The sequence below is a fragment of the Ammodytes marinus genome, assembly GCF_949987685.1.
Source record: "Ammodytes marinus genome assembly, chromosome: 1".
NCBI classification, from domain to species: Eukaryota; Metazoa; Chordata; class Actinopteri; order Uranoscopiformes; family Ammodytidae; genus Ammodytes; species Ammodytes marinus.
The window spans coordinates 38,494,097-38,520,889 of record NC_137230.1 but is presented as its reverse complement, the minus strand read 5'-3'; the positions used below and the strand labels follow the sequence as shown (position 1 = coordinate 38,520,889).

The 26,793-nt window shown below is 41.3% G+C and overlaps 2 protein-coding genes across 2 annotated transcripts in view; both read left to right on the top strand.

Moving 5' to 3' along the window:
• Positions 1-2,294: 2,294 nt before the first annotated feature.
• On the top strand, positions 2,295-10,585 carry LOC307253632 (NLR family CARD domain-containing protein 3-like; the record flags this gene model as incomplete). Its single annotated transcript, XM_080031751.1, has 8 exons — positions 2,295-2,337; positions 4,175-4,253; positions 4,335-4,563; positions 5,563-7,429; positions 7,556-7,729; positions 8,585-8,755; positions 8,882-8,928; positions 10,056-10,585. Exons 2-8 carry the CDS (start codon positions 4,251-4,253, stop codon positions 10,583-10,585), a joined length of 3,021 nt encoding a protein of 1,006 aa, XP_079887877.1. The 5' UTR covers positions 2,295-2,337; positions 4,175-4,250.
• Positions 10,586-13,596: 3,011 nt separating this feature from the next.
• Positions 13,597-26,793, top strand: part of LOC307253680 (uncharacterized protein) — a 15,040-nt gene continuing 1,843 nt past the window's right edge. Inside the window, exons 1-10 of the mRNA XM_080031807.1 lie at positions 13,597-13,705; positions 13,795-13,844; positions 14,179-14,287; positions 14,581-14,735; positions 20,069-20,211; positions 20,990-21,158; positions 22,435-22,528; positions 23,174-23,252; positions 25,166-25,239; positions 25,733-26,793. The exon at positions 25,733-26,793 is cut by the window's right edge and continues 1,843 nt beyond it. Coding sequence (XP_079887933.1) covers positions 13,692-13,705; positions 13,795-13,844; positions 14,179-14,287; positions 14,581-14,735; positions 20,069-20,211; positions 20,990-21,158; positions 22,435-22,528; positions 23,174-23,252; positions 25,166-25,239; positions 25,733-26,690 — 1,845 coding nt within the window. The 5' untranslated portion in view covers positions 13,597-13,691 and the 3' untranslated portion in view covers positions 26,691-26,793. The remainder of the gene's footprint in view (positions 13,706-13,794; positions 13,845-14,178; positions 14,288-14,580; positions 14,736-20,068; positions 20,212-20,989; positions 21,159-22,434; positions 22,529-23,173; positions 23,253-25,165; positions 25,240-25,732) is intronic.

Here is a 26,793-nt window from a genome sequence, read left to right as displayed (position 1 = left end):
CATAGTTCAGCCTCAGATAGCAGCAACAGCACTTTGATCGTAATCTGAGCTCACATCATCGGTGAAAAAGTTTCAGAACTGGTCGGACAACTTGTATCATCTTGGCAGTGAATGATTGTTGCTAAAACCCACCTGTCTGTTAGCACTAATCAGCTGATCCTTGGTTTTCTAGAGAATCTGTGAAATGTTCAAGAGAAACATGTGAACTAATGTGTTCTGTGTTAAAGGCTTGTGACAGAGTTCATCTGTCCAGCAGGTGTGAGCTCTGCTATGGATCAGAGTGAGGACACAGAGGAGGGAGCCCCTCCCTCTGAAACCGCTCTGTGTGGGGAAAATGACGGACACACCAAAGCTCACAGGTGACATGAGCATCTCTAACTGTCCATCACTTAAATCACTTCACCATCATTATTCACACTCACTGTAACATCTGTTTCTGAACTACAGTACCAAGTAACATCTTAAAATAACTCATAATGACATAACTTACTTTATTAGTTAACAAAGACACAACAACTGATTGGTCAACTAATTATAATTCACACTCAAATCTGTGTGTGTGTGTGTGTGTGTGTGTGTGTGTGTGTGTGTGTGTGTGTGTGTGTGTGTGTGTGTGTGTGTGTGTGTGTGTGTGTGTGTGTGTGTGTGTGTGTGTGTGTGTGTGTGTGTGTGTGTGTGTGTGTGTGTGTGTGTGTGTGTGTGTGTGTGTGTGTGTGTGTGTGTGTGTGTGTGTGTGTGTGTGTTGAAGCCCAGCGCAGCATCAGAGACCAGACTCTCCTGGAACCAGCTGTGTGTCCGTGAACACTGCCCGCTCCAAAACCCCACCACCTGATTTTAAGGAACATGACGATTGTGAGATAAAGTAAGTCAACAGAACATCTCTTGAGCTCCGACAGAATAATTATTCAACTACATCCTAGAACATTAAAAATAGATCTGACTGACGTTGTTATTTCTGCAAACATGGGTTGCGTTCCGAATCGCATACTTTCTACTATATAGTATGTAGAAAAAAGATTTAGGATGTCCCGATTCTTGTGGCCAGATTTAGGATGGTTAGAAGTACCCGGATGTCCTACTTCATGCGGCCAAGATTGTTAGTGTTGAAAAGTGCATCCTATTTGGGCGATTCTGACCCACAATCCAGTGCGCACGTGAAGTGACGTAACATCGACGAAGCCTCCATATGAAAACAAACGGGGATGCGACGGATATAAAAGCAAGAGGCAAGATCAAGGCGCAATGTTATGATGAAATAAGAGAGTAAAGTATGTCCCAATATTATGCCTACCGCATCCTAACTAGATTCTTTTTATCGTCGGATGTAGTATGTAGAATAGAAAAAAGAAAGAGTATGCGATTCGGAACGCAACCATGTTATTATTTAATGGCACACTATGCAACATTTTAATGAAAAAATAAATGATAGTCACACGAAAATAATCCCTCTCAATGATCACTTCTGCCCCACTAGAATATGTGGTGGTGTGTTTATCTGCACAGTCCTCCCTCCTCTTTCTGGCTGGATTTTACATAGTAACATTTGTTGGTATTGTTTTGTAAACAGAAGACTCAGGTCTAAGCTCTTCCCTGCTACTTCACGGGGCACAGAGCACAGAGCAGAAGCCTCTTCACTTCCTTGACTATGGTTAGCTTTGGTTAGCTCAGTGGCTAACACACTGATATGTACTGTATGTCTAACTGGAAAGTTAGACATACTGCGTGGTTCGCTCCCACCGCCCTCCGAGTCGGAATTATTTTGTGAGTATGATTTAATTTTTAATGACAATGTTGCATAGTCAACCTTTAAATAAAGATTCATACACTGCATTCCAATACCCATACTTTCTGCTATTCAGTAGAAATAGCAATAAACACCTTGTGTAGTATTCTTAAAAATATGCGGATGTCAATTTCATCTGGCCAAGTTTTTTAGTGTTGAAAACAGTATCCTATTTGGGCGATTCCAAAATCCAGTGCAGCAGAAGTTACATCACATCGATCGAGCCTCCGTATGAAAACAAAAGGGGATGCGACGGATATAAAAGCAAGAGGCGAGATCAAGGAGCAATGCTAGGATGGAATAAATAAGTCCCAATGTATGATTGTGTGTGTGTGTGTGTGTGTGTGTGTGTGTGTGTGTGTGTGTGTGTGTGTGTGTGTGTGTGTGTGTGTGTGTGTGTGTGTGTGTGTGTGTGTGTGTGTGTGTGTTTTGTGTTGAAGCCCAGAGCAGCAGCAGAGACCAGACTCTCCTGGAACCAGCTGTGTGTCAGTGCAGACTGCCCGCTCCAAAACCCCACCACCTGATTTTAAGAGACATGACGATTGTGAGATAAAGTAAGTCAACAGAACATCTCTGCTTAGGTCACATGTACAAACATTAGTCTGATGCTGTTGTTCCTACCTGAACTACCCTCAACCTACAAACTCTTCTGGACTCTATCTTAAATGTGTCCGTGTCCGTAAAAGTATTACATCGAAATTAATATTGAAGTCCAGTTCACTGTGGCAGCGTAAAAGACCTGAGAAAAAGAAAGAAACATGATGATAAAAAACTCACTGACAAACAAAATATTTAAATTTTCAGACTGCAAATGGCTGATTCTTAATTCTCAATTCAGATATGAATGAATACTTTATTCCGGACTCAAAGTTCCATATAAAAAAGACAATACAAATACATGACAACACAAATTAAAATACATACAAGCATCAATTCCAATGTTTCCACAACCCAGAGGAGAACCCTGTATCACTCTGTTTAGTGTCAGTGACTGAGGACTGCAATTATTAGTTTGTTTTTTGACCCCAAAAGTCGACACATAAATTTGTACATTAAATTCCTCAACACAGCATGACAGGTGGGGACATTACTAGTCACAAACAAGGAGCTAGCACTAGTCCATCTAGGACGCTTAAGGAGGATCCTAAAGGCATCGTTATACGCTACCTGTAACTTTTTCTGTGTAAAATGGGGTACAGTAGGCTCTGAAGAGACTGACTTTAACATCCTCTGTGCACATATGAAATTTGCGTGCCAACATATTGGCCTGAGCATAAAGCTTACAGCACTGGCGCTGGACATCATCATCATCACATTGATCATCAGTGATGATGTGACCTAAATACCGTACCTTCTTAACCACCTCTAGAGTACAGTCAGACAGTGAGAATGAAGGAAACGTTTGCTTTTGATACTCCTTAGTTTTAGCAATCATAATAATGCTCTTCTTAGGATTAAACTTAATGTCATATTGAACTCCGTAGCTAGAGCACACTTTAAGCAGTTGCTGTAGCCCAGCACTATATGGAGACATGATGACCAAATCATCAGCGTAAATGAGGTGGTTGATAAGACTGTCTCCCACCATACAACCAGTCTTACATCCGTTAAGCTTCTTAGAAAGATCATCCATATACACATTGAAGAAGACAGGTGACAAGATGCCACCCTGTCTCACCCCGTTAGTGGTGCAGATAAACTACTGCCCCATCTAATTTGCATGGTTTCTTGTGTGTACCAGAACTGCAAAATCCTTATCAGGTAAGGTGGAACTCCTCGCTCTTGTAGTTTGGCAAACATCTTACCATGGTTAATCCTATCAAAGGCTTTTGATGCATCTAAGAAGCACATAAACATGGTAGAGTTCTGTCGTCTGTATTTACTTATGACTTCTTTAAGTGCATATATACAATGATCTGTTCCAAGTTTACTTTTAAAATCAAACTGGTTGTCAGTGGTTTCCACATACTCACTCATCCTATCTAAAATAATTATTTCTAAAACTTTAGATAGTATTCTAGCCAGAGCAATCGGCCTGTAGTTTTCTATGCTGGAGATCTTCCCCGTGTTGACTTTAATCACTGGCACTAACAATACAGACAACATAGAGTCAGGTAGTATACCATGCACAAACCAGTAAAACACATAGCAAGCAAGACAGGTATTCTACCACAAGCATGTTTTAGATGTTCTGGTGTTATCTGGTCAAGACCACATGCTTTAGATAAATACAATTAATCCTCAAACTGCAGCAGGAACACGTTATGTCTGCAGTGCAGTCTAACTTTGAGCGTACTCGGGGTATAACTCTGCTCCTCTTCCTCCACAGGAAGGAATAAGCTTTGTGAAGATTTCAGTCTTTAAATGTTGTTAAACTTGTTTCCTCCCCAGAGTTCAGCAGCAGAGCTCAGAGGTTCCCAGTGATCAGTCTGACCACCCGCACCAAACACACCTGGACTCCACATTCATGGTGTGTTGATGTAGAAACAGCTTTGTCATTATTGTGTTCTATCAGTTTAAATTAAAAGTTCAGTTTATCTTTCTGTTCCAGCTGCTGGAGGAAAACATTGTCTCTTATGTGAAGAAAGAGCTGAGGAGATTCCAGAGGTCTCTGAGTCCAGATTACCCAGAATGCTTAGAGGGTCAGAGTGAGGATGAGGAGGTGTTGGATGGTGAAGATGTAGAGCAGAGGACGAGCAGCAGAGAAGCATTTCTGAAGATCACAGTGAACTTCCTGAGGGGAATGAAGCAGGAGGAGCTGGCTGACCTTCTGTGGAGCAGTAAGAGAATGACATGATCATTTAGTTTAACAGATTTCACATTATAGAAAGAGGGAATTGAGGTAACATGAGACTTTACATTTGTAGACTTTGCCTTAACTATGCTGCAAACATCTGAATTAAACTGTCCTGATGAAGGAGGAAAACATACACAGAAACACATTCAGTGGCGTAGGACCAAATTTTGGGCCACTTTACAAAAAGTCCTGATGGGCCCCCTGAAAAAATGTACAGGTTTAAAAAATCCAGTCCCCTTTTAGAATTTTTTAATAATCCCAAAGCTCCTTCCCTCTTTCAAGTATTTTTTTTTCTTTTTTCTTAGTGGCTCAATATAGGCCCCTGGTCTTCGCGGCACTGAATAATGTTATTTAAAAATTAACCACAAAAATTAACTGGTTCATGATAGGCCCTGATCTCCTTGCAAGAGTCAGAGGCCTATCATGAGCAAGTCAATTATTCCTTTTTTGGAATGGCAATTTTTTTTATGGACCCCCCTCTTTTGCCAAGAGTGTCGCACTTGTACCCGCAGTCCGACGGCCCTGCACACATTTCATATTCTCTGAATTTGAGTTCTTTGGTTTGGTAATTGTAGCTTTTTCATTTTTTTTTATTTTGGTTACATGCATTTCACTACACCATTCACTAACATCATCTCCTCTCACATGCATAACCTGAGCTACCACCGATTAAACTGACCAACACACGCCATGTGTTTTTGTTAACTATTTGATTTATCTCATCTTTGCCTAATGAATTACTTTGACAACCTTTGACAATGACTTTTATGACATTATGAGTGGGTTTGTGAAAAATGTAAGACTCCAATTGGTACATGCTGATTAGTTAGTGATAGTCCTGATGGAAGGGAAACCATACAGTCACACTAAAAAAACTTGAAAAGGGGTTTAGTGGTTTACATTTTCATATTCTCTGATTGGATCCACAAACTGATTGGTTGTTGTTCTGTTCTGTTCTGTTGTTGCTGTTTTGTTTATTCAGGAACTAATGCTCCAATTTGCAAACATAAACTAAAGTCTAACCTGAAGCAGAAGTTCCAGTGTGTGTTTGAGGGGATCGCTAAAGCAGGAAACCCAACCCTTCTGAATCAGATCTACACAGAGCTCTACATCACAGAGGGAGGGACTGGAGAGGTCAATGATGAACATGAGGTCAGACGGATTGAAACAGCATCCAGGAAACCACACAGACCAGAAACAACAATCAGACAAGAAGACATCTTTAAAGCCTTACCTGGAAGAGATGAACCAAGTAGAACAGTGATGACAAAGGGAGTGGCTGGCATTGGGAAAACAGTCTTAACTCAGAAGTTCACTCTGGACTGGGCTGATGACAAAACCAACCAGGACATTCAGTTCACATTTCCATTCACTTTCAGAGAGCTGAATGTGCTGAAAGAGAAAAAGTTCAGCTTGGTGGAACTTGTTCATCACTTCTTCACTGAAACCAAAGCAGCAGGAATCTGCAGCTTTGAAGAGTTCCAGGTTGTGTTCATCTTTGACAGTCTGGATGAGTGTCGACTTCCTCTGGACTTCCACAACAATGAGACCCTGACTGATGTGACAGAGTCCACCTCAGTGGATGTGCTGCTGACAAACCTCATCAGGGGGAAACTGCTTCCCTCTGCTCGCCTCTGGATAACCACACGACCTGCAGCAGCCAATCAGATCCCTCCTGACTGTGTTGGCATGGTGACAGAAGTCAGAGGGTTCACTGACCCACAGAAGGAGGAGTACTTCAGGAAGAGATTCAGTGATGAGGAGCAGGCCAGCAGAATCATCTCCCACATCAAGAAATCACGAAGCCTCCACATCATGTGCCACATCCCAGTCTTCTGCTGGATCACAGCTACAGTTCTGGAGGATGTGTTGAAGACCGGAGAGGAAGGAGAGCTGCCCAAGACCCTGACTGAGATGTACATCCACTTCCTGGTGGTTCAGTGCAAACTGAAGAACATCAAGTATGATGGAAAAGCTGCGACAGATCCACACTGGAGTCCAGAGAGCAGGAAGATGATCGAGTCTCTGGGAAAACTGGCTTTTGAGCAGCTGCAGAAAGGAAACCTGATCTTCTATGAATCAGACCTGAAAGAGTGTGGCATCGATATCAGAGCAGCCTCAGTGTACTCAGGAGTGTTCACACAGATCTTTAAAGAGGAGAGAGGACTGTACCAGGACAAGGTGTTCTGCTTCGTCCATCTGAGCGTTCAGGAGTTTCTGGCTGCCCTTCATGTCCATCTGACATTCATCAACACTGGAGTCAATCTGCTGTCAGGAAAAAGAACAACTTCCAGGTGGCCTAATCTGAGTGGCGTGGACAAGGCCCCACAGAGGTCCTATAAAGTCTCAACTTCCAGGCTGGCTAATCTTTTAGGAGAAATTCCTGACCTGAAACATCTGCACCAGAGTGCTGTGGACAAGGCCTTACAGAGTCCGAATGGACACTTGGACTTGTTTCTCCGCTTCCTCCTGGGTCTTTCACTAGAGGCCAATCAGAAACATCTACAAGGCCTGCTGGAAGTGGCAAAAGGCAGCTCGGAGGCCTGCAAGGCAACAGTTGAGTTCATCAAGAAGAAGATCAGCAAGAATCTATCTCCGGAGAAAAGTATCAATCTGTTCCACTGTCTGAATGAACTGAATGATAGTTCTCTAGTGGAGGAGATCCAACAGTCCCTGAGCTCAGGACGTCTCTCCACAGATGAACTGTCTCCTGCTCAGTGGTCAGCTCTGGGCTTCATCTCAGTGTCATCAGGAAAAGATCTGGACGTGTTTGACCTGAAGAAATACTCTGCTTCAGAGGAGGCTCTTCTGAGGCTGCTGCCAGTGGTCAAAGCCTCCAACAAAGCTCTGTACGTGCAGACATACATATCGACATTAAAATGTGTTTTTCTTTATTCAAAACAACAAATAGTTTTTCCTTATAATATTTATAAATATATAATTCCTTCTCCACTTTCACTTTCTACTCTCTTCAGGTTGAGTGGCTGTAACCTCTCAGAAAGAAGCTGTGAAGCTCTGTCCTCTGTTCTCAGCTCCCAGTCCTCTAGTCTGAGAGAGCTGGACCTGAGTAACAATGACCTGCAGGATTCAGGAGTGAAGCATCTGTCTGCTGCACTGAAGAGTCCACACTGTAAATTGGAAACTATCAGGTTAGCCTCCAAATAAATTCTCTTCTTCTGAATGTAGTTTTTCTTTATTCAATTTGTATTGTTTGTAGTTCTTGCTTCTTTACTCTACTTGTTACATTTCCTCTTCAGGTTGAGTGGCTGTAACCTCTCAGAGAGAAGCTGTGAAGCCCTGTCTTCAGTTCTCAGCTCCTCCTCTAGTCTGAGAGAGCTGGACCTGAGTAACAACGACCTTCAAGACTCAGGAGTGAATGTGCTTACCACCGGGCTGCAGAGTTCACACTGCAGTCTGGAATCTCTCAGGTCAGTGCTCAGTTTGTATATAATCATCCAGCAAGTTAAATTAGATTTAAGTAGTGTTTGTCTATAATACATAACTTTGCTTTGATGAATAAAGCGTAAGTTTTAGTTTTTTGTTTTTTTACTGATCTGGTCTCATCAACAACCTTACCATAAACTGGGTGTTTGTAAAAAAAAACTAAACAGAATTATAAAAAGCCACTACTGAGATCAAATCAGGCTGTGTGAGAGTGTCCACATGACCCAGAAACCTCAAGAAGGATATTCTGACCTGTTGATCGGAGTAGAAGATACTTCTTTTCAGAAACACTTTGCCACCGCACTGCAGGGAACTTTAAATTAGTTCAAAGATAACAGTTAAAAGATTTTTGCTGAGAGAACTCATCCCTTTTAATAAACATACGAAAATAATTTTATTTATTAGAATGAGGTTGGATTTGAGAAGGGACCTGTAGCAGCAGACATCATTGGTATAAGCTCACTCTGTTTGTGTGTGTGTGTGTGTGTGTGTGTGTGTGTGTGTGTGTGTGTGTGTGTGTGTGTGTGTGTGTGTGTGTGTGTGTGTGTGTGTGTGTGTAGTCTGTCAGGTTGTCAGATTACAGTGGGAGGTTGTGCTTCTCTGGCCTCAGCTCTGAGCTCCAACCCCTCCCATCTGAGAGAGCTGGACCTGAGCTACAACCATCCAGGAGAATCAGGAGAGAAGCTGCTATCTGGACTGAAGGATCCAGACTGGAGACTGGAGACTCTCAGGTATGAACAGACAGACAGTCCACAACATCTCTCTCACTGTTTCTCTGTCACTCACTGACTAACTGAGGAATGGTGGATATGAGTGAAGGTGTATGAAGTAGATTCTGACTCTGTTTCTTCCTCCAGGATGGACCATGGTGGACTGCACAGACTCAAACCTGGTCTGAGGAAATGTAAGTGAGATTTAAGTTTGATCAATTCAAATTCAATAGATTTTTACTTTTTCCTGATTGAAGTTAAAGGAAAAAGTTATCCAGAGTTTCAATCAGGAATTCATTTAACTGTTAGCAAATTGTTAGAATTCAGTATCAAGCGATTTAAGGTCCACAAACACAATGAACTAAACAGTCATCCAACAAAAAACAACTTAATTTATTTAATGAACAGTCGAGGCAACAGAAAGCATAAGTTCTCTCTTCGACGGTCACTGATATTATAGAAAAGCTTTGTTGCCTTCAGGTTCTGCTCATGAGCTCATACTTTAATTTTGACTGATTTAATGTATGACCCTGAGTCATATTTGCATTTTTTAATATGTAAATTAATAATTTAAAAAAATATATATATTTTTTGTTATTTTCACATTGCTCACCTGGGAATAAATGTGCATATTTTTCAGAATAAATACTTAAGCTTGTCGAACTGGTCATATGTTGGAGTTGGGATACAAATTCGTATGCTATGCTCAGGTTCCCCTAGTCGAGGCATAACATTTGCGTCGTGTTCAAGTAGCTACGATACTATCCTGACATCATAGCAGCAGGACACATTCAATTCAATGAAGATGAATAACCTCACACATTAAACAGCGCGCCAAAAATTTTCTCAAGACATTAGACTCTTTATTTTTGAGACTACACACTGTTTATCTTTCACATGGACTTTATGATTCTGTCGACCACTCAATGTTGCACCCTCTTGGGACACTTTGGTACCCAAACAAAAATACTGTAGGTACAGCACGGTACACTTATTTTGGTACCCTTCCAAACTTTTGACAGTGGAAACAAAAATAATTGGATGCTTTACTGTACCAAACTCAAATGAAAAAGAAAAATTGCACAAAAGATTATGAACACCAAGAGACACATGTAAGAACATAGATCAACACAGATCAATACAAATTAAGTTACTAAGAGAGAAGCTGATACAGCGAAGAGCTAAATATGTTCAAAAACATCATCACAGTTAGATTATAATTTGATTTAGATTTATTTACTTTCATTAATTGCCATTAAAGTTGTTTATAAATCAAGAGATGATAACCTGCAGCTGTACTGTGTCTTGTTCTCTCCATCAGATTCCTGTGAACTCACACTGGACACAAACACAGTGAGCAGAAAGATCAAACTGTCTGATAACAACAGGAAGGCTACATGGCTGAACATGGATCAGCCATATCCTGATCATCCAGAGAGATTTGACCTCATGCCTCAGCTGCTGTGTAGTAATGGTCTGACTGGTCTCTGTTACTGGGAGGTCGAGTGGAGAGGAAGAGTTTTTATATCAGTGAGTTACAGAGTAATCAGAAGGAAAGGAATCAGTAAAGACTGTGTGTTTGGAAGGAATGATCAGTCCTGGAGTCTGTTCTGCTCCGATGATAGTGGTTACTCTGTTTTACACAAAAACCGATTCACATCCATCCGCTCCTCCTCTGTCTCTAACAGAGTAGCAGTGTGTGTGGACTGTCCTGCTGGCTCTCTGTCCTTCTACAGAGTCTCCTCTGACTCACTGATCCACCTCCACACCTTCAACACCACATTCACTGAACCTCTGTATCCTGGGTTTAGGGTATTGTCTCATGATTCCTCAGTGTCTCTGTGTCTGTAGGTTTGAGAGGCTCTCCTGTGAACAGAAACACTGTGATGGTCCATCACACAAAATATCTGTCCCTGACTGCAAGACAACACATTAGTTTGTCTGATTTCATCAAATCAAATCAGTTTAATTTCTAAAGCCTAAATATCACAAATAGCCACTTGTTTCAATGGGCTTTACAATCTGTACAGCAATATGACACCCTCTGCCCTTAGACCCTAGACTCAATTAAGGAAAAACTCCCAAAAAAAAACCTTTAGCAGGAAAAATAAAGAAACTTGAAGCAGAATTATAGAAGAAGGGATCCTTCTCCCAAGACGGACAGAAATGGAATAGATGTCATGTGTACAGAACAGAACAACTGATAAATCACAAAGGAATGCAATCAATGACCATATTATAACATGCAGAAAATAAAATGTACAAATAGTGGGAATGCTGGAGTTCAGCAGGATAGCTCAATAGGTGACCACATTGGCTTTGCTATGGGACACCTGGGTTCAAATCCCCCCATGGGCCTCGGCCAGCAGCGGACCCAGGTTCGATTCCAGCCCACGGTCGTTCTCTGCATGTCACTCCCCTCTCTGCCCAATTTCAACTCTGTCTCTACACTATCAATAAAGCATAAAAATTCCAAAAAAATATCTTTAAAAAAACTGTCTGCTAAATGACGTGTAATGTAATGAGTTGATGTTGCTAAATGTGCCCCACTGTTGCGACAGACAGAGAACCACTGAGACACTCAAAGTGAACAAAGAGAGAGAGAGAGAGAGAGACAGAGAAAGAGACAGAGAGAGAGAGAGAGAGAGAGAGAGAGAGAGGCTGAGGCTCTGTCCACACAGACAGGTGGAGACGGAGACACATGTCCTGCTATAATCCATCACATGTTTAGTTTCTTACAAAAAAACTAAACTAGAAACTGCCTGAATTCACTTCACTGTATGACCAGACAAAACATTGTGTCATTGTGTCATTGTCTTATAATCAGCTAAATCCATCAGTGCATGTCACAGTGTCACAGAGCAACAGTACAACAAATGAAGATGGAGTTTGTGTCTCATCAGCCCTCACAACATCGCTCTCATTTTGTTTTCATCCTTGCCATGCACCATTGTTTTGGTTTGTTATGATTTGATTTGATTGTTGTGCTCCATGCCATGTGCCCTGGCCTTGAGCCGTGAATAAAGACATAAATTAAATGAAAATAAAAAATGATTTCAACTCACTCACTTTCTTTTTTTTGTTATTGCTAGTATTTGATTTAAGATTTGATCATTTGTATTTTGTATCAATGTATTGTTTTTGTTTCCTGTTCATTCATTTGTCGTATTTAATCAATTTAGTTTTTCTGTTTTGTTGACATGTATTATCCTCTATGCTTTGGAAATATTGTTCCCATAAACCTGCAGTGTGTAGAATTTTGTGTTTTATTTCCTAGCAGATTTTGTAGAAAGTAATTATAATATCCATAAGTATATTTAATTTAGTGCATAATAGCTGAAAAAAATGTTTGAAAGGGTACTTAGAAAGGGTCTCATAAATGTCCATATTTCTGCATATTTTGGACCAAGGCCTAGTGCCGCCATCTTGAAAGTGTCATAGTTGGAATGTCATCAGGTGCATTGTTTAAAATTTAGAATTGTTCTTGTCCTTGAAGGCCACTGTAGCTTCTGTTATTATTCTAAAGGGTTGGGGTTACCCAGGGAGCATTGCATTCTAGAACTTTGTAGAACTTTCTTGATGATGTCATATTACACACTGCACCTTTAAGTTTCATGCCAATAAAGATGTGGAAACTCAAAACTGAAATTGAATTATTGAGAGAGAAACAGAGTGAAAGAGTAAAAACGCAGTCACAAAAACGCAAAAAAGTTGCAAAGACGGAAAACCGGCCTAAATCATTATCACACCTTTTTGTGTTTTTTTTTGACAGAAGTGGAGAGAGAGGGAGAAAAGGGAGGAATAGACTATTTGATTTTGAGAGAGAGAGAAAGAGCAAGTGAGAGGGAGAGAGGGGGAATAGAGTTAATTCCACAACAACAGACGAACATAACACCAGCGTTGGTGAAGCTCCTGAATAAAACTTGAATTAATGGACGTTTTATTTATTTATTTTATTTTATTCACAACAGAACAACAAGAACAAGCACATATAGAAACATTTTGACAAAAAGTGATTTGGACATCAAGCGTTCTCCAGAATCGCTGACAACACCTTTAGCTGTTTACAGATAATTGAAATAATTTACTTTTGGTATTATCGATAGTAAGATCAAGCTCCATGTTTCATTATCCTGTGTATAACAAGTGCACTAACTAATTGTGATTGAACTTGCTATTCTCATTGTCAACCACCAGGAGGCGACACAGACAATGAAATATCTGACACATGAATTACTCCAGATCTTAAACCTGCAGTGTGTAGAATTTTGGGTTTTATTTCCTAGCAGATTTTGTAGAAAGTAATTATAATATCCATAAGTACATTTAATTTAGTGCATAATAGCTAAGAAATATTTTTTCCCTTAGAAAGGGTCTCATTATATGTCCATATTTCTGCATATTTTGGACCAAGGCCTAGTGCCGCCATCTTGAAAGTGTCATAGTTGGAATGTCATCAGGTGCATTGTTTAAAATGTAGAATTGTTCTTGTCCTTGAAGGCCACTGTAGCTTCTGTTATTATTCTAAAGGGTTGGGGTTACCCAGGGAGTGTTGCATTCTAGAACTTTGTAGAACTTTCTTGATGATGTCATATTACACACTGCACCTTTAAACTGTATATGTATATTCAAGATTCAAGATATGTATTTGTCATATGCACATTAACAAATACAGCAGCAGTGTGTGTGTGTGTGTGTGTGTGTGTGTGTGTGTGTGTGTGTGTGTGTGTGTGTGTGTGTGTGTGCGTGCGTGCGTGTGTCTCGGTAAAGTCTGCTGTGAGCCTGTGACGCTCATTGTTGTGGGAGGGACTCGAGCACTTCCTAAGAATTCGTGGCGCAACATTTTCCAGTAACAGATTTCCATGAGGAAGTCAGAGATAGTCTGTCCCACACAACGGCTCGCGCTTAAGATGCGTCGCTGCTTTCTAAGGAAATAAGAGGATTAATCAGTCTTAATATGGCGTTAGAAAGGTAAGAAATCCAACTGTATGTCTAAAACTATCACATTTTTAGCTAATGAAGTTGTATTTGTAAATAAGTTGCGTCCGATTTTCTTTCAGGGAAACGATCGTCCTGTTTATTCTGGGACATGTTGCTGCAGCTGCTTATGGTAAATAGTCTAAACTTGTCTTGTATAGGCTACATAATGTAACTAACCTCGCGCGCATTATACAGCTATCGGTGTATGAGTGTGTGCGTGTGTGTGTGTGTGTGTGTGTGTGTGTGTGTGTGTGTGTGTGTGTGTGTGTGTGTGTGTGTGTGTGTGTGTGTGTGAGATAGCAGTATTATACGTAGTACTGTCAAATGTGTTTGCCTTTGCTGCACCTAATGCAGAAACAACAACATTGTAAGATAAGGTGATAAGAAATTGGCTAAAAAGTGCTATATAAGTCAAGTCCATTTACCATTAACCTGCTCGTGCATTGTCTGTTTGTTATTAACAGGATCAGGTCTCGAATGTACCAACGACTTCGAGTCTCTCATGATTTGTAACTTTGAAGCGAAAAACTGCGCTGAAGTCAACGTGACTCTGCTGAGAAACGACGGCGATGGGTGAGTGGGTGTGTGTGTGTGTGTGTGTGTGTGTGTGTGTGTGTGTGTGTGTGTGTGTGTGTGTGTGTGTGTGTACGAAAACAGCTCTTCCAGTTGCAATTTCTAATGTCTAATCTTGATGTTTTCTTGAGTGTGCGTGTGTGTGCGTGGGTGCGTACGCGCGCGTGTGTATGTGTGTGTGTGTGTGTTTTTCTAATGTCTAATCTTGATGTATTTCATGCCCCTGTAAAGCACGTTGAATGTCCTTGTGTCTGCATGGTGCTGTACAGATGAACTTGCCTTGTGTTCCACAGAGAGGAGGAGAAGCATTGTGTTCTGAGGCAGTGTGACGCGGGCCGGTGTTGCTGCTCCGTGAAGATTTTGCCCATTTACGGGTTAACGTACTCAGCAACCGTTTGGAAAGGACGCGAAAGCCTGGAGAACAAAACCATCGACATCGTTGACACCAGTGAGTATGTTACTGGGTTTCTGTCTGTTTGCTTTAGCAGGGTAACCACGGTTACTCAGTTGATAGGAAAGGGTCAAATTTAAATTTTTAATTTGAATAATTTTCATACCTGGAAATGGTTTTGAATGAACACACATTTTTTGACGGTTTGAAACAGGCCCGGTGTTCTGACATTTTCTGCTCCCTCGTCAGATTTTGCTACCTATCAGAAAATGCTACCCTACGTCATGGTAGCGTATAGACAATTACCTCATCAGACGATGCATCCACTACAGAATCACGTTATTTTACACCACTACTCACCCTATGTAGGCCTACACACAGTGTAGCCTACACTGTAGTAATATGGGGAGCATATTTTGATGCTGTTAGTGTTTAATAGCCTATATCAAATTATGCTACCCTATCAGAAAATGCTACCTCACGTAATTGGTAGCGTATTTGATCTGTAGACCCATTAACTATCAAATAATGCTCCCACTACAGAATCACGTTATTTACAACACCACTACTCACCCCATGTAGCCTACACTGAAAGCTGTATATTTGTATGCTACTTTATAACGTTATTATAGATTTAGTAGGGTATAATGTGAGATCAATTGTCTCTATCAAATAATGCTCCCGCTACAGAATCACGTTATTTTACACTAGTCTGGTAAAGTTAACACATAGAAAAGCCACAATTTAAACATATGTTTAGCATAATTACGCAGTTAAAAACATGTTTTGAAGAAAATACTCGGTAGCAAAAAAAGGTAGCAGAATCTGACGGCTGCTCACGCAGGATTGTTATTTTCGGAATGCGCATGCGCAGAACCACTAGGGAGCAAAATCTGACGGGTAGCAGAAAATGTCAAGTCACCGGTTCTAGACAGTCAGATTAGAGTGGGCCTGTAGAAATTTTAGGTGGGCACACTGGACAGAGAGACCGAAGATGCGAGCGCCAAATTTTTGTTGCCCTTGTAAGATCTCTGCGTCTGCTTTTTGGCACATTTACTGTGAATTGTGTAGAACACAATATGCAAATAAACTTTGAGTGTTGCTGTGTGGGAGATTTGATTCTTGCATGTTTTTTTTCGAAAATGTTTATGAATAACATAGAATATATATTATATATAATTTTTTATCGCAGTATTAACTGTAGGCAGCCTGAGCTGATTGAAGAGAAAGCTTTGGGACTGGGCAACCTGGATGGTGGTAGTCCAGAGCTATATACTATACACACTATATAGATAGATAGTCTTTCCACTATTGGGTCCGATGTCCAGCTGGGTGAAAATAGTAGCCAGCCAAGGTCACGACCATGGACGTCGATTTGGCTAAACAAGTGGGGGAGACAAACAGGCAAGTTGGATAACTTGATGGAGCGATCGATGTGCAAAAACCATCAGGCTCATGTGTCTGATGACGGGCCGTTATATTAATAATAAACAGCGGGCGGGCTTATAAAAAAGGCGAGAGCCTTTTTCTTTTTCCTCCCGTCAGCTGTTTTAATGCACCCTTTAGCACGGTGGTTGAGACGAACCCTACACCACAGAAGTGTACAATAACACCATTTAAAGTCTGTAGATTTGTCACTAGTCGCTTTTGACAAAAAAAAGTCGCCCGGAGGATTTGGAAAGTGGCCAGATTTAGCTCAAAATGCTACCTGCGATTAATGTGCTGTGCAGCCTGGACGCGGAGTGGGTCTCCTCTCTGCTCTGACTGCAGGCTGAGACTGCTGCGGGAGGCTACTGAGAGACTAACCGCCTGTGAGTGCTCTTGAACGGGCAGCGGCTCACGGCAGCAGCCGCTGACAACTTTTTATTTTTTTTAAGATTTTTTTTTAATTTCTTTTTTAAGATTTAATTTTTATTTATTTTTTTTCCCCCCATCCCGTAGCGTAGCCTCCTCGCGCCCCCCCGGTAGAGTGTCCGCGCATTCACTTAACTATTTCCAATATCACTGACGGCCTCCTGCCCTTTTAGTGTTGGTTGCTGCTGTTATTGTTTGTGTTTTGTATTGCGGGTGCCCAATTGGGCTGATTGGGAGCTCCTGGAGAGCCTCCGCAGCAGGCATAAAAGTTCACAATCACCACTCACTGGTCTCACCACTAGCAGCACCTTTCTTTGGTCCTTTGTATGGAAAATAAACCTGTTAAAACGTTGTACTGCCTTGTCTCTCTCTCCTTGTCACGGCTAAAGGGGTGAAGAGCTATTTTTTGAGAGCAGCGGAGAACTCAGATTCACAGCATTAAAAATCTCTGAAAATCTCTGGAGATGTCCAAAAAAGGAAAAACCACTGATAAGGCAATGGAGGAAGACAAAGTTTTTGCGGAAGAAATGAAAAAACAGTTGTCAGACTTGAAGAAAGGAATGTTGGCAGATTTGAAGAGAGAAATAAAAAGTGAGAGGGAGACGGAGCGAGCACTGCGGAAGGCTGAACTGGCTGGGATTGTTGACGAATTGATTGGGCGTTTTGATGTAAAAATCAAAGAGAAAGTTGCTGCTGGTCTGAAGCCACTGATGATCGAATTGAAGGAACTTCAAGCCGTCAATGTGAAGAAAGATCAGCTCTTGAAAGAGCTTGGAGATAAAATTGATGATCAAGAACAACAAGCAAAAAACAGAGATGTGATAATAACTGGAATGGATATTAAACCAAGGTCGTATGCAGGTGCCGGGAATGGAGAAGAAGAGGGCGATACAGGGAATGTAACGGTGGAAAAACAAGTGGCAATGTTTCTGAGAAGCAAAGCCATTAATCTGGATCTAGAGAACGTGGAGTCCTGTTTTCTTCTCCCGAAGGGAAAATTCGCCAAAAAGCGTGCTGTCATTCTGAAATTTGTGAGTAGAAAGCATAAGATAAATCTGCTCAGTCAAGGCAAGAAGCTTAAAGGTGAACAAATTGGAATGAGTGAAAATTTAACCAAGAGAAAGGCTTATCTGGCCTACCAAGCGAGAGGGTTAAAAAAATGTGGACAGGTCCAACAAACTTGGACGAGAGATGGAAGAATCTTCATCAAAATGAATGGAGCTACACCCGAAGAAGCCAAAATTGTGCAAATCAAAACGGAGGAGGATTTGGATCAATTCCGGAGGGACGAGGATTAAAGAAGGCAAAAAGCATGGACTTTGAACTAAAGGGATTTAAACTGGTTTGTGTCAAAATATAAGGTTTGAAATCGTAAATAAAATGTGCTCTGCTATTGATAACCTAATGGAATGTGTGACGATTGAAATTCAAATGAAAGATAAATGTTAATTATCAGCTGTGTGTTCAGAACAACCGATTCAAAATTGGAAGACTTTCTCTGACTGAAGAATTTGTAAATACACTGCATGTTATGGGACTGTAGTCGAGGTCAGCAGACACACTGACTGTTTTGAATACTGTTGCAGATGTGTTTAGACTACTAGAGAAGAAATGGACAAGGCCATATCTGCATTGTCACAGGCAGAGAGGAAAATAGAGACCTAAAATTATCTGTGTATTAGAATGAATCTTCTTAAAAAAAAAGAAAAAAAAATGTTCTTACTGTAGTAGCTGTGTATCTGTGTATCTGAATCTTATGGCAGTGGGGGCGGGACCCGATAAGCCTTTGGCTTCTCCTGCTTCCCTTCGGACGATAACACAAAGTAATATGTATGAATATGCAATGAGAAAATGATGTATTATGTGTAATTGTCCGGAAGAATAATAATAAAAAAAAATAAATAAATAAATAAATAGGGTCGTGACAAAGTGGGGGATCATCTGGGATTGGAACCCCGGACCTCTCGCACTCCCACTTAATAATCCAAGTCAGTGCTTTTTGTATGGGCAGAGATCGTTATTTTAAGTGTGTCTTTATGAAGTTTATTGTTAAACTTAAGTGTAGACTATTGTTTCCTTATCACCGCCGAGTTCCGCTGTTTGTTGTTTTGGGTTCGTCTCCACCCGCCGTGCGTAAAGGCAGCAGAACAGCTGACGGAAGGAAAAAGAAACAAACCAGCTGACGAACGTGAGTAAACACTGCGGGGCTTAAGGCAGCGGTCAAGGAAACCCTTTTGCTTTGCTTTATTCTGCTCTCACCTTTTTATCTCTCTCCCTCTTTTATTAGCCCACACATATGCCTACACACACGTTAATTCTCACACATTGTATGTACAAGTCCAATGGGCAATTCTGGTGTCGACTAGACAGGCAGCGGACATTTAAGCGCGCGCGCACAGAGAGAGAGAGAGAGAGAGACCTTGACGCTGTGTTTTAATACGGCTGGACGCACTCCATGTCCGGCTTAAAAAGTGGGGGGGACAAAATGAGTCTTGACGAAAAGTGGGGGGTACATGTACCCCTCATCCCCCCCCGTAATCGACGTCTATGGTCACGACCCTGCTAGGGGGGTCCGGGGGTATGCCCCCCCGGGTTTTTTTTTTTACCTTTTTAAAGTGAAATGCATGAATCTGGTGCACTTTGAGAGGAAAATTAAGAGGCTAAATCTGAGGAATCTTCAACGTTCAAGGTTCAAGGTTCAAGGTATCTTTATTATCCCCGAGGGGCAATTTGTTGTACAGCCAGCAGTAGAGAAAGATGGCAAACATAGAACATATAAGACAACAAATAACACAAACAGATCACATATTTACATGTGGTCATTGACCAGACTGATGGCAGCAGGCATAAATGATTTCTTCCACCGGTTAGGGTATTGGTATTGGGTAATCGTGGGTATCTTGGAGGCAGGCTGTCCTGCCCACCCAATAATACAATTAGAAGCAATGCATGGTAAATTCTTTAGTATTAATTAATTGTCTGAATTTTATTTGACATTTTCTTGGACAGCGAATGAACAGGTCCGTCCGATAGTGGGTCTGGACTTCCACCTAAAAAAAAATAAAAAAATAAAAATAAAATATATTATTTTTTTGATTGGGTGGGCACAGCCCACCCTGGCCCCTGGCTACCGCCGGCCCTGGTTTGAAATCAAATGTTGAAATACAAATAGTAAACACACACACACGCACACTCTGTGCAAGAGCGTTAAAGGTGGAGTCAGCGATTCTGGAGAATATTTGTGGTCAATAAATTTTTTTGTCAAAGTCACTGAATATCTCCTCATGATCCAGTATCTGTCCATACAGTGTATGTCCTGAAAAAATCCAGTGTTAATAAACAGCCTAGGCGGCTCTGTAAACGGGTATGTTGTTAGCTATGGTGGGGCCTACCTACATGCCAGTTTACAGAGCCTAGGCTGTGTATTAAGAAGCGTTCTCCAGAATCGCTGACTTCACCTTTAACAGTGTAAAACCAGACTGGACAAATAGTTTAAAGACACATATATATTTTTTACATTTCTCTTGTTTTAACAGTTAAGCCCAAAACTCCAACAATCGTCGAAGTGAAGGAATCGGACGGGAACTTTCAGATCACATGGGACACACACATGGAAGGCATTGTGAACCAGGAGCTAACCGCTAACGTTAGCTACTATAAGAAAGGATCAGCAGAGAAGGTAATGTGTGCTAGAATGGTTAAATCTGGGGTGGAGGATTTGGGTAGAAAATAGCAGTTGGGATAGAGATTCGAATCCAAATACCTCAATCGCTCCACTAGTTCTCTTTGGTCCCTCCCCTATGGTCCCTCCCTGACACGCTCTACACCAACAAAGTCGTGCCAAAGTGAATGGACAGTCCCAACAGCCAATAAGAACAGAGAATCGGAGCCTCGCTCTGATTGGTCAAAGTGTACAACTCATGTTAACTTTGACCAATCAGAAATCATATACCCCAGCTTTAAGTCTACACACTGCAGGGGGATAGGGGAATGTCTAGATACAATCCTGCCACGTTCAAAGACATGAAGACTTTTTGCCTTCGCCATCAGGAGGTCTTGACAGTGTGAATGTCTGACAGAAAAATGACATGAAAGACAGATTTTTGAGTTTTTAAGATGATGATGGATAAAGCTCCAGGATAGAGATACATTTTGTTTTATTTTTACAAAATATTAGTTTTCAAAGTTTTTACAGAACAGATTTTGGATACCGAATTTTTTCATTTTATAAAAAAAAAAAAATACGATGTGCAGAAATTAATTTTCATCATGTTTTTAAGAAGAAAATGTCTCATAAATCACAAATCCTTCTGTAATAACATTCAAAATAGTGCTGAGAATGATTATGGAAAGTTTAGTTGATGTAAGTGCTTTAGAAGTTCAATTGACAATATTCTGAATCTGGAAGCAGCCTGAAAGATGAATTTTTTTTTGAAAATGTATTTATTTTTTAACAGGTAACAACTGTATCCGTCAAAAACCTGTCTGAGGTTAACGGGCTGAAATACTATGAAATACTCGGGCGGGATTTGGAGCCGGGTGTGACGTACGCAGTCAGCGTGAAGAGTTACACAAAATGGAGCCTTAGATTCAGTGACAGCAGCGAAGAGAGGGAATTCACAACCCGTAAGTTTCTTTTATCCAGTGTTAATACACAGCCTAGGCCAGTGTTGCCAACTCTTCAGTAAGGAAAGTAGCTATTGGCTGTCCAAAAAGTCGCTAGAAGTCGCCTAATTTGCATATTTGTAGATGACGTCATCACCTAATTTGCATATTTGTAAACAGGGGTTTTATACAGTAATATTTGAATAGATGAGGTTCTAGTGTTATGAACGTGACAATCGCATAAACAACCAACGTGGTAATGTTAAGTCTAGCAGTAATCATACATGCTCATGGTTTAAAAAAGCACTGCATAACATTTTGAATTGCACTACTCGTAGACTGTAGAAGAGGTGGGAAAAGCTGCTAACTGCTAATAGTGATGCTAACGGAACACGAGCGGAGAGGTGTATCTCCTGCTCTGACCGCAGCTGGGAGGGGCTGCTGCGCAAGGACCGGGCCGTCTGTCAGTGCTCTGTGACGGGGGACGGGCCGGGAGGCTCCCGCTGCTCGTTGAGAAGCGTTAAAAGTGATATTTGCTTCGGCGAAAAATTCACCAATTACACTAGAAAAAAAAGCTAGATTTGTCGCCTGTCGCTGTTTTGAAAAAAAAGTCGCCAGGGGGGCCGAAAAGTCGCTAAATATAGCGACAACATCGCTAAGTTGGCAACACTGGCCTAGGCTCTGTAAACAGGTGTGTCGCTAGCTACGGTGGGCCCCCTTTGTTAACATACCAGTTTACAGAACCTAGGCTGTGTATCTGGATTTCTTTTTAGCGCACACACAGAATTCACAACTTGTAAGTTTCACACTCAGTCATTGTGTCCAAAGTTAAAGGTGCTCTGAGGAACTTTCTAGTTTGTGTTCATTCTAGCGCCCCCCTTTGGACAAAAGCAGTAGTGTTTTTACCACGCCAGCTGATGTTCCTGGTTGAGTGTATCCATGACAAAGGCATTAAGAAAAACTATATAAAAATAGCATTCTTTGCACTGATGGTCTCACTTGCTGTTACATGTCATAGTTAAGGTGGGCCCACTTTTTATACATACCAGTTTACAGAGCCTATAGGCTGTGTATTAACAGAGAGGGGAATGACATGCAGAGAAAGACCCGGGCTGGATTCTAACCCGGGTCTGCTGTGAAGAGGACAGACAGACAGACAGACAGACAGACAGACAGACAGACAGACAGACAGACAGACAGACAGACAGACAGACAGGCAGGGCTGGATTCTAACCCAACCACTACACCATTAGCACACCCCTGTACTAAACTAACTTCGTCTGTGTATTTTTTGCAGCTGCGTCTCCTACTGTCCTGGTCCTGTCTGTTATCATCAGCCTGAGTCTGGCTGCTGTCATCATCACGGCTGCTGTGTTCGCCTGCTGTGTAAAGTGAGTCATTCAGAGATAATGCGTGGCTAGGTATTTTGTTGTTTTCATTTTAAGTTTAGGCCAACATTTAGTTTTCTCTTCTAAATTGAAGGTAATGGTCTGTAGAACAATTTTGGTTCAAGTGGCAAGAAACCAGATTTTTTTTTGTACCTGAATTAAGACCTTATTTAAAATTCCGTACCTTGATTGTGGCCATTTTGGAAGATGGGCAAAAAAAAATAAAAATGAGGGCGCTCTGTTGGTGTAGTGGATAGAGCGCGTACCATTTTGGCTCCGACCTTCGTTGCAGTGGTCGCGGGTTCAAATCCGACCCGTGGACCTTTACTGCAGGTCATCCCCCTCTCTCTCTCTCTCTCTCTGTCTGTCTGTCTGTCTCTCTCTCTCTCTCTCTCTCTCTGTCTCCCCATTTGGACTCTGTACTGTCTAATAAAGCTTGAGAATGCCAAAAATTGGAATTGAAATTATTCTGGTTTCTTGCCCCTCAAACCAACATTGTTCTACAGACCCTTACCTTCAATTAACAAGAGAAAACTAAACTCTACCATCTACTGGAAATGAGGCACCACACCTGTAATGTTTAGTTCTGTTACCCTTCTGTGGTGTTTCTGTGTTGTCCTTGATATTATAATTTGCATTTTGTTTCAGGTTCAAATCAAAGTTGTGGGACACAGTCGCCAAATGTTCAAGTCCCAAATTTCTCCTTTTGAAGCCGAGTGAGGAGAAGGTGAGCAGACACGGTTGAGACGGTGATATGGAAATGAGGGTTTTGCGTGTGTTACCATGTTTCTACAGCAGCACAGAACAGACAAACTTAACGGCCTTACATGTTTTTATAAATAGTGGGCGTCCCGGGGAAATGCACCAAGAAGAAGAAGTAGGGGAGAGTGGCCTAAGTTGTGCCGGTGGGGAAGTTGTGCCACCCCTTGTTTCTAGAAAACCATAGAAGAAATTAGAAATGTGACCACATATTTAAGAGGAGCCATCCATTAAACTCATCCTGTAAAGAAGGGAGAAACATGGAATAAGATATAAGCACATTTAAGCTAAAAAAACTGTTTTTTGCCTTTCAAAGTAAAATTTCCATGATCAAGGTTTTTTGATTACTGTGTCTGAACAATTATAGACACGTTTGAAAACATTTGAGACATGTTTTAGTGCTTTAGTATGCTACACTTTGAGTCTATATAGTTAGCACGATGTCAGCCCTAAACTGCTGCATCATGCTTATTATCCAACATTCTGGGGATGGGGTGATTTGTGCCAGAGGGCCTGGGGTCAGCTATAAGTACATAAGTAAGTAAGTAAGTAAAATGTATTTATAAAAGCACATTTATGACAGTTTGCACTGTCCAAAGTGCTGTACATAGTGCATTCAGTAGGTAAAAAATTAAGGTAAAATAACAATAACCAAAATAAAAGACATAAAGCCCATACATCCACATATGAACAAAGATAGTAGTGCAGAGGTAAGATAGTTAATGGGGAGGAAAAACCAGGGTGTACAGATGGGTTTTGAGCCATGATTTAAAGGCAGAAATGGAGAGGGAATCGCATATGCCAGGTGGCAGTTGGTTCTACAAGGGCGGAGCAGCTAGTGCAAAGTACATTTCTGAGAGTTGTGCCAGTGGCATGGCTGTATACGCTGGTCACCAAAATAAAGTGATTGTCTACAGTAGCTCAGAAGGAGTGACATCTCCATTCCACTTAACGACACCACTGATGAGAGTTCAGATGGCCAGAAAGATGATGATGGTGACTTTGTCATTGTTAGCTTTGCAGGTAAAACCATTAGATCTGCTAGGCCTTGTTTAAGAAAATTCAAGCTTTATTAGATAGTACAGAGTTGAAATGGGGAGACAGAGAGAGAGGGGGGATGACCTGCAGTAAAGGTCCATGGGTCGGATTCGAACCCGCGACCACTGCAACGAAGGTCGGAGCCAATATGGTACGCGCTCTATCCACTACGCCACCGGAGCGCCCTACTTTATTTACTTTAAATAAACGTTAAATAAGTGATTGTCTAATGGATTTGTCTTGCATTACATTTTATGAGATATATATCAATGGCACAATTTACCCCATGGTATTCTCTCCAACGGCACAACTTACACCACACCGGGGGCAAGTTGTGCCACAAAACAACTTTTTCTCCGAAAACCATATTTCAACAGTTTATTTCAGGTCCAAAGTTATTGATGCCGGGTATGCACAACACCCTGAAATATATGTACATATTTGAGTTGGAGACTTTACTGTCAAGGCCTCACTTTAAAGTCACTTTGAGTAAAAAGTGGCACAACTTAGGCCACTCTCCCCTATTATAGAATAAATAACCAAATACATCTTCACCTCATCACTTGATATTGTGGAAAGACTTGAGGCAGTGGTGGATGATGCCATCTTTAGTAACGAGCCTTGAAGGCCACCGTAGCTTCTGTACATTTTTCCCACAAAGGGAGGGGTTAGCAAGGGAGCGTTGACATCTACAATCTCACCACTAGAAAACTCTTAACACTCCGACATTACACACTACACCTTTAAGATTTCCTTTTTTTGGTGGTGGCTTGTGTTGTTTAAAATGTTTTCTGTTAAATTGACTAGAACATTTTCTAAATCGTTTTTTTATCCTTGTTTTAGTTCTCGAAGCCTGACCCTCTGATCATCTCCCCTGTGTCTGTGGAGCCTCTCGTTCTAAAGGACAGCGACACATGGTGAGTTCATTTATTTTCAAAATATCTTTCAAAAAAGACTTTTGTAGTATTTAAAAAAAGATAACGTCTGTTAAAGATGGTTGTATAAGAGAAATATACAGACGCAAAGTGATAAGGTTAATATACTCCCATATTACACACTGTAGCTTTAAAGGTGCCCTGAGGAACTTTCAGTGTGTGTTAATTCTAGCGCCCCCCTTTGGAAAAAAGTTGTAGTGTTTTTACCACGCCAGCTGTTGTTCCTGGGTGAGCGTATACCCTTGACAAAGGCATTAAGAAGAACTATATAAAAATAGCATTCTTTGCACTGATGGTCTCGTTTGCTATTACATGTAATTCATGATCATCGGAGGAAAAATGAGACTGTTTCAGAAATATTTAAAAAGTTCCTCGTAGAACCTTTAAATAACTTTCTCATCTCTCTCTGTGTAAATACTCCAAAATTACACACTGTAGCTTTAAATAACGTTCTTATCTCTCTGTGTGTGTTCAGGTCCAAAGTGTCTATGAAGGACAGCAGTGGAAACAGCACGGGATCGTCATGCTTGAGCTATGCTAACACAGAACCGGCTAACGTCATCGACGGGGTTCAAGACGCGCTTAGCAAAGTCTTCGCCAATATCATCCCAATATCTGCTTTCACACTCACTCACAACCACAACACACACACACAGTCAGTACCACAACCAAACAACGCCAGCACCTTGTTTATCTCTAGCTCCTACAACCCTTGTGGCAGCAGTGTTGATCGCATGAATTCCGGCTCGTCCGATTTCGATAATAGATCCTACTCTATTCACATGCCTAGCTCTCCAGTTGAGATAATGACTGGAGGATTAACACAGACGGAAATTTCTTGTGACAGCGCGTATCGCCCAAATGAAAGTGTAGCTCAACAGCAGCGAGCGGTTAATCTCCCAGTAGTTGTACCTTGCCTTGTTCCCATGGAGATGTCCTACCAACCGTGCAGCAGTGTCGATTCGGGACGATATTCTAACGCGGAAGGCTCGAGTTTGTCGTCGATTTCTAGCGGAACGAATACGGCGATTTCGTGTTGTGAAAATTCAGCTGCGGTGTCGAGAATCGAGAGTTACGATGACGATTTGACCAAACTGAACGGCATTACAGAAGAGTTGATAACGAGCGATCTAAACCCGATTTACTCGCACGGTTTACCTGCAATGGTGGACGACTACCAAGCCTTCCAAAGTCTAATAGCCGACAAGCATGACATTTTGTTTTCGGGCCAGAAAGTCGTTGAAAAAGAGGAGAATTTCAGCAAATATCCAGATGAATCGTTCAGTAAAATGCCTCAGAGCTCCTTTAGTTTGACCAAAGATGTTCCTGATTTCATGAACAACGTCGCGGATAGACAGATGTCGTTTCTCTGTCCGACCGTCGCAGCCCAGTCTGTGCCGATTATCACAGACAGCGGCTATCAGAGTGTGTGAGGTTTGAATTTAAAATGGATTTTTGCTTTTATTTTTTACATTGAAAAAAAGAATTGGCAAGAAAAAATGTATTTATCTATCACATCTCATACATGAGGTGGAC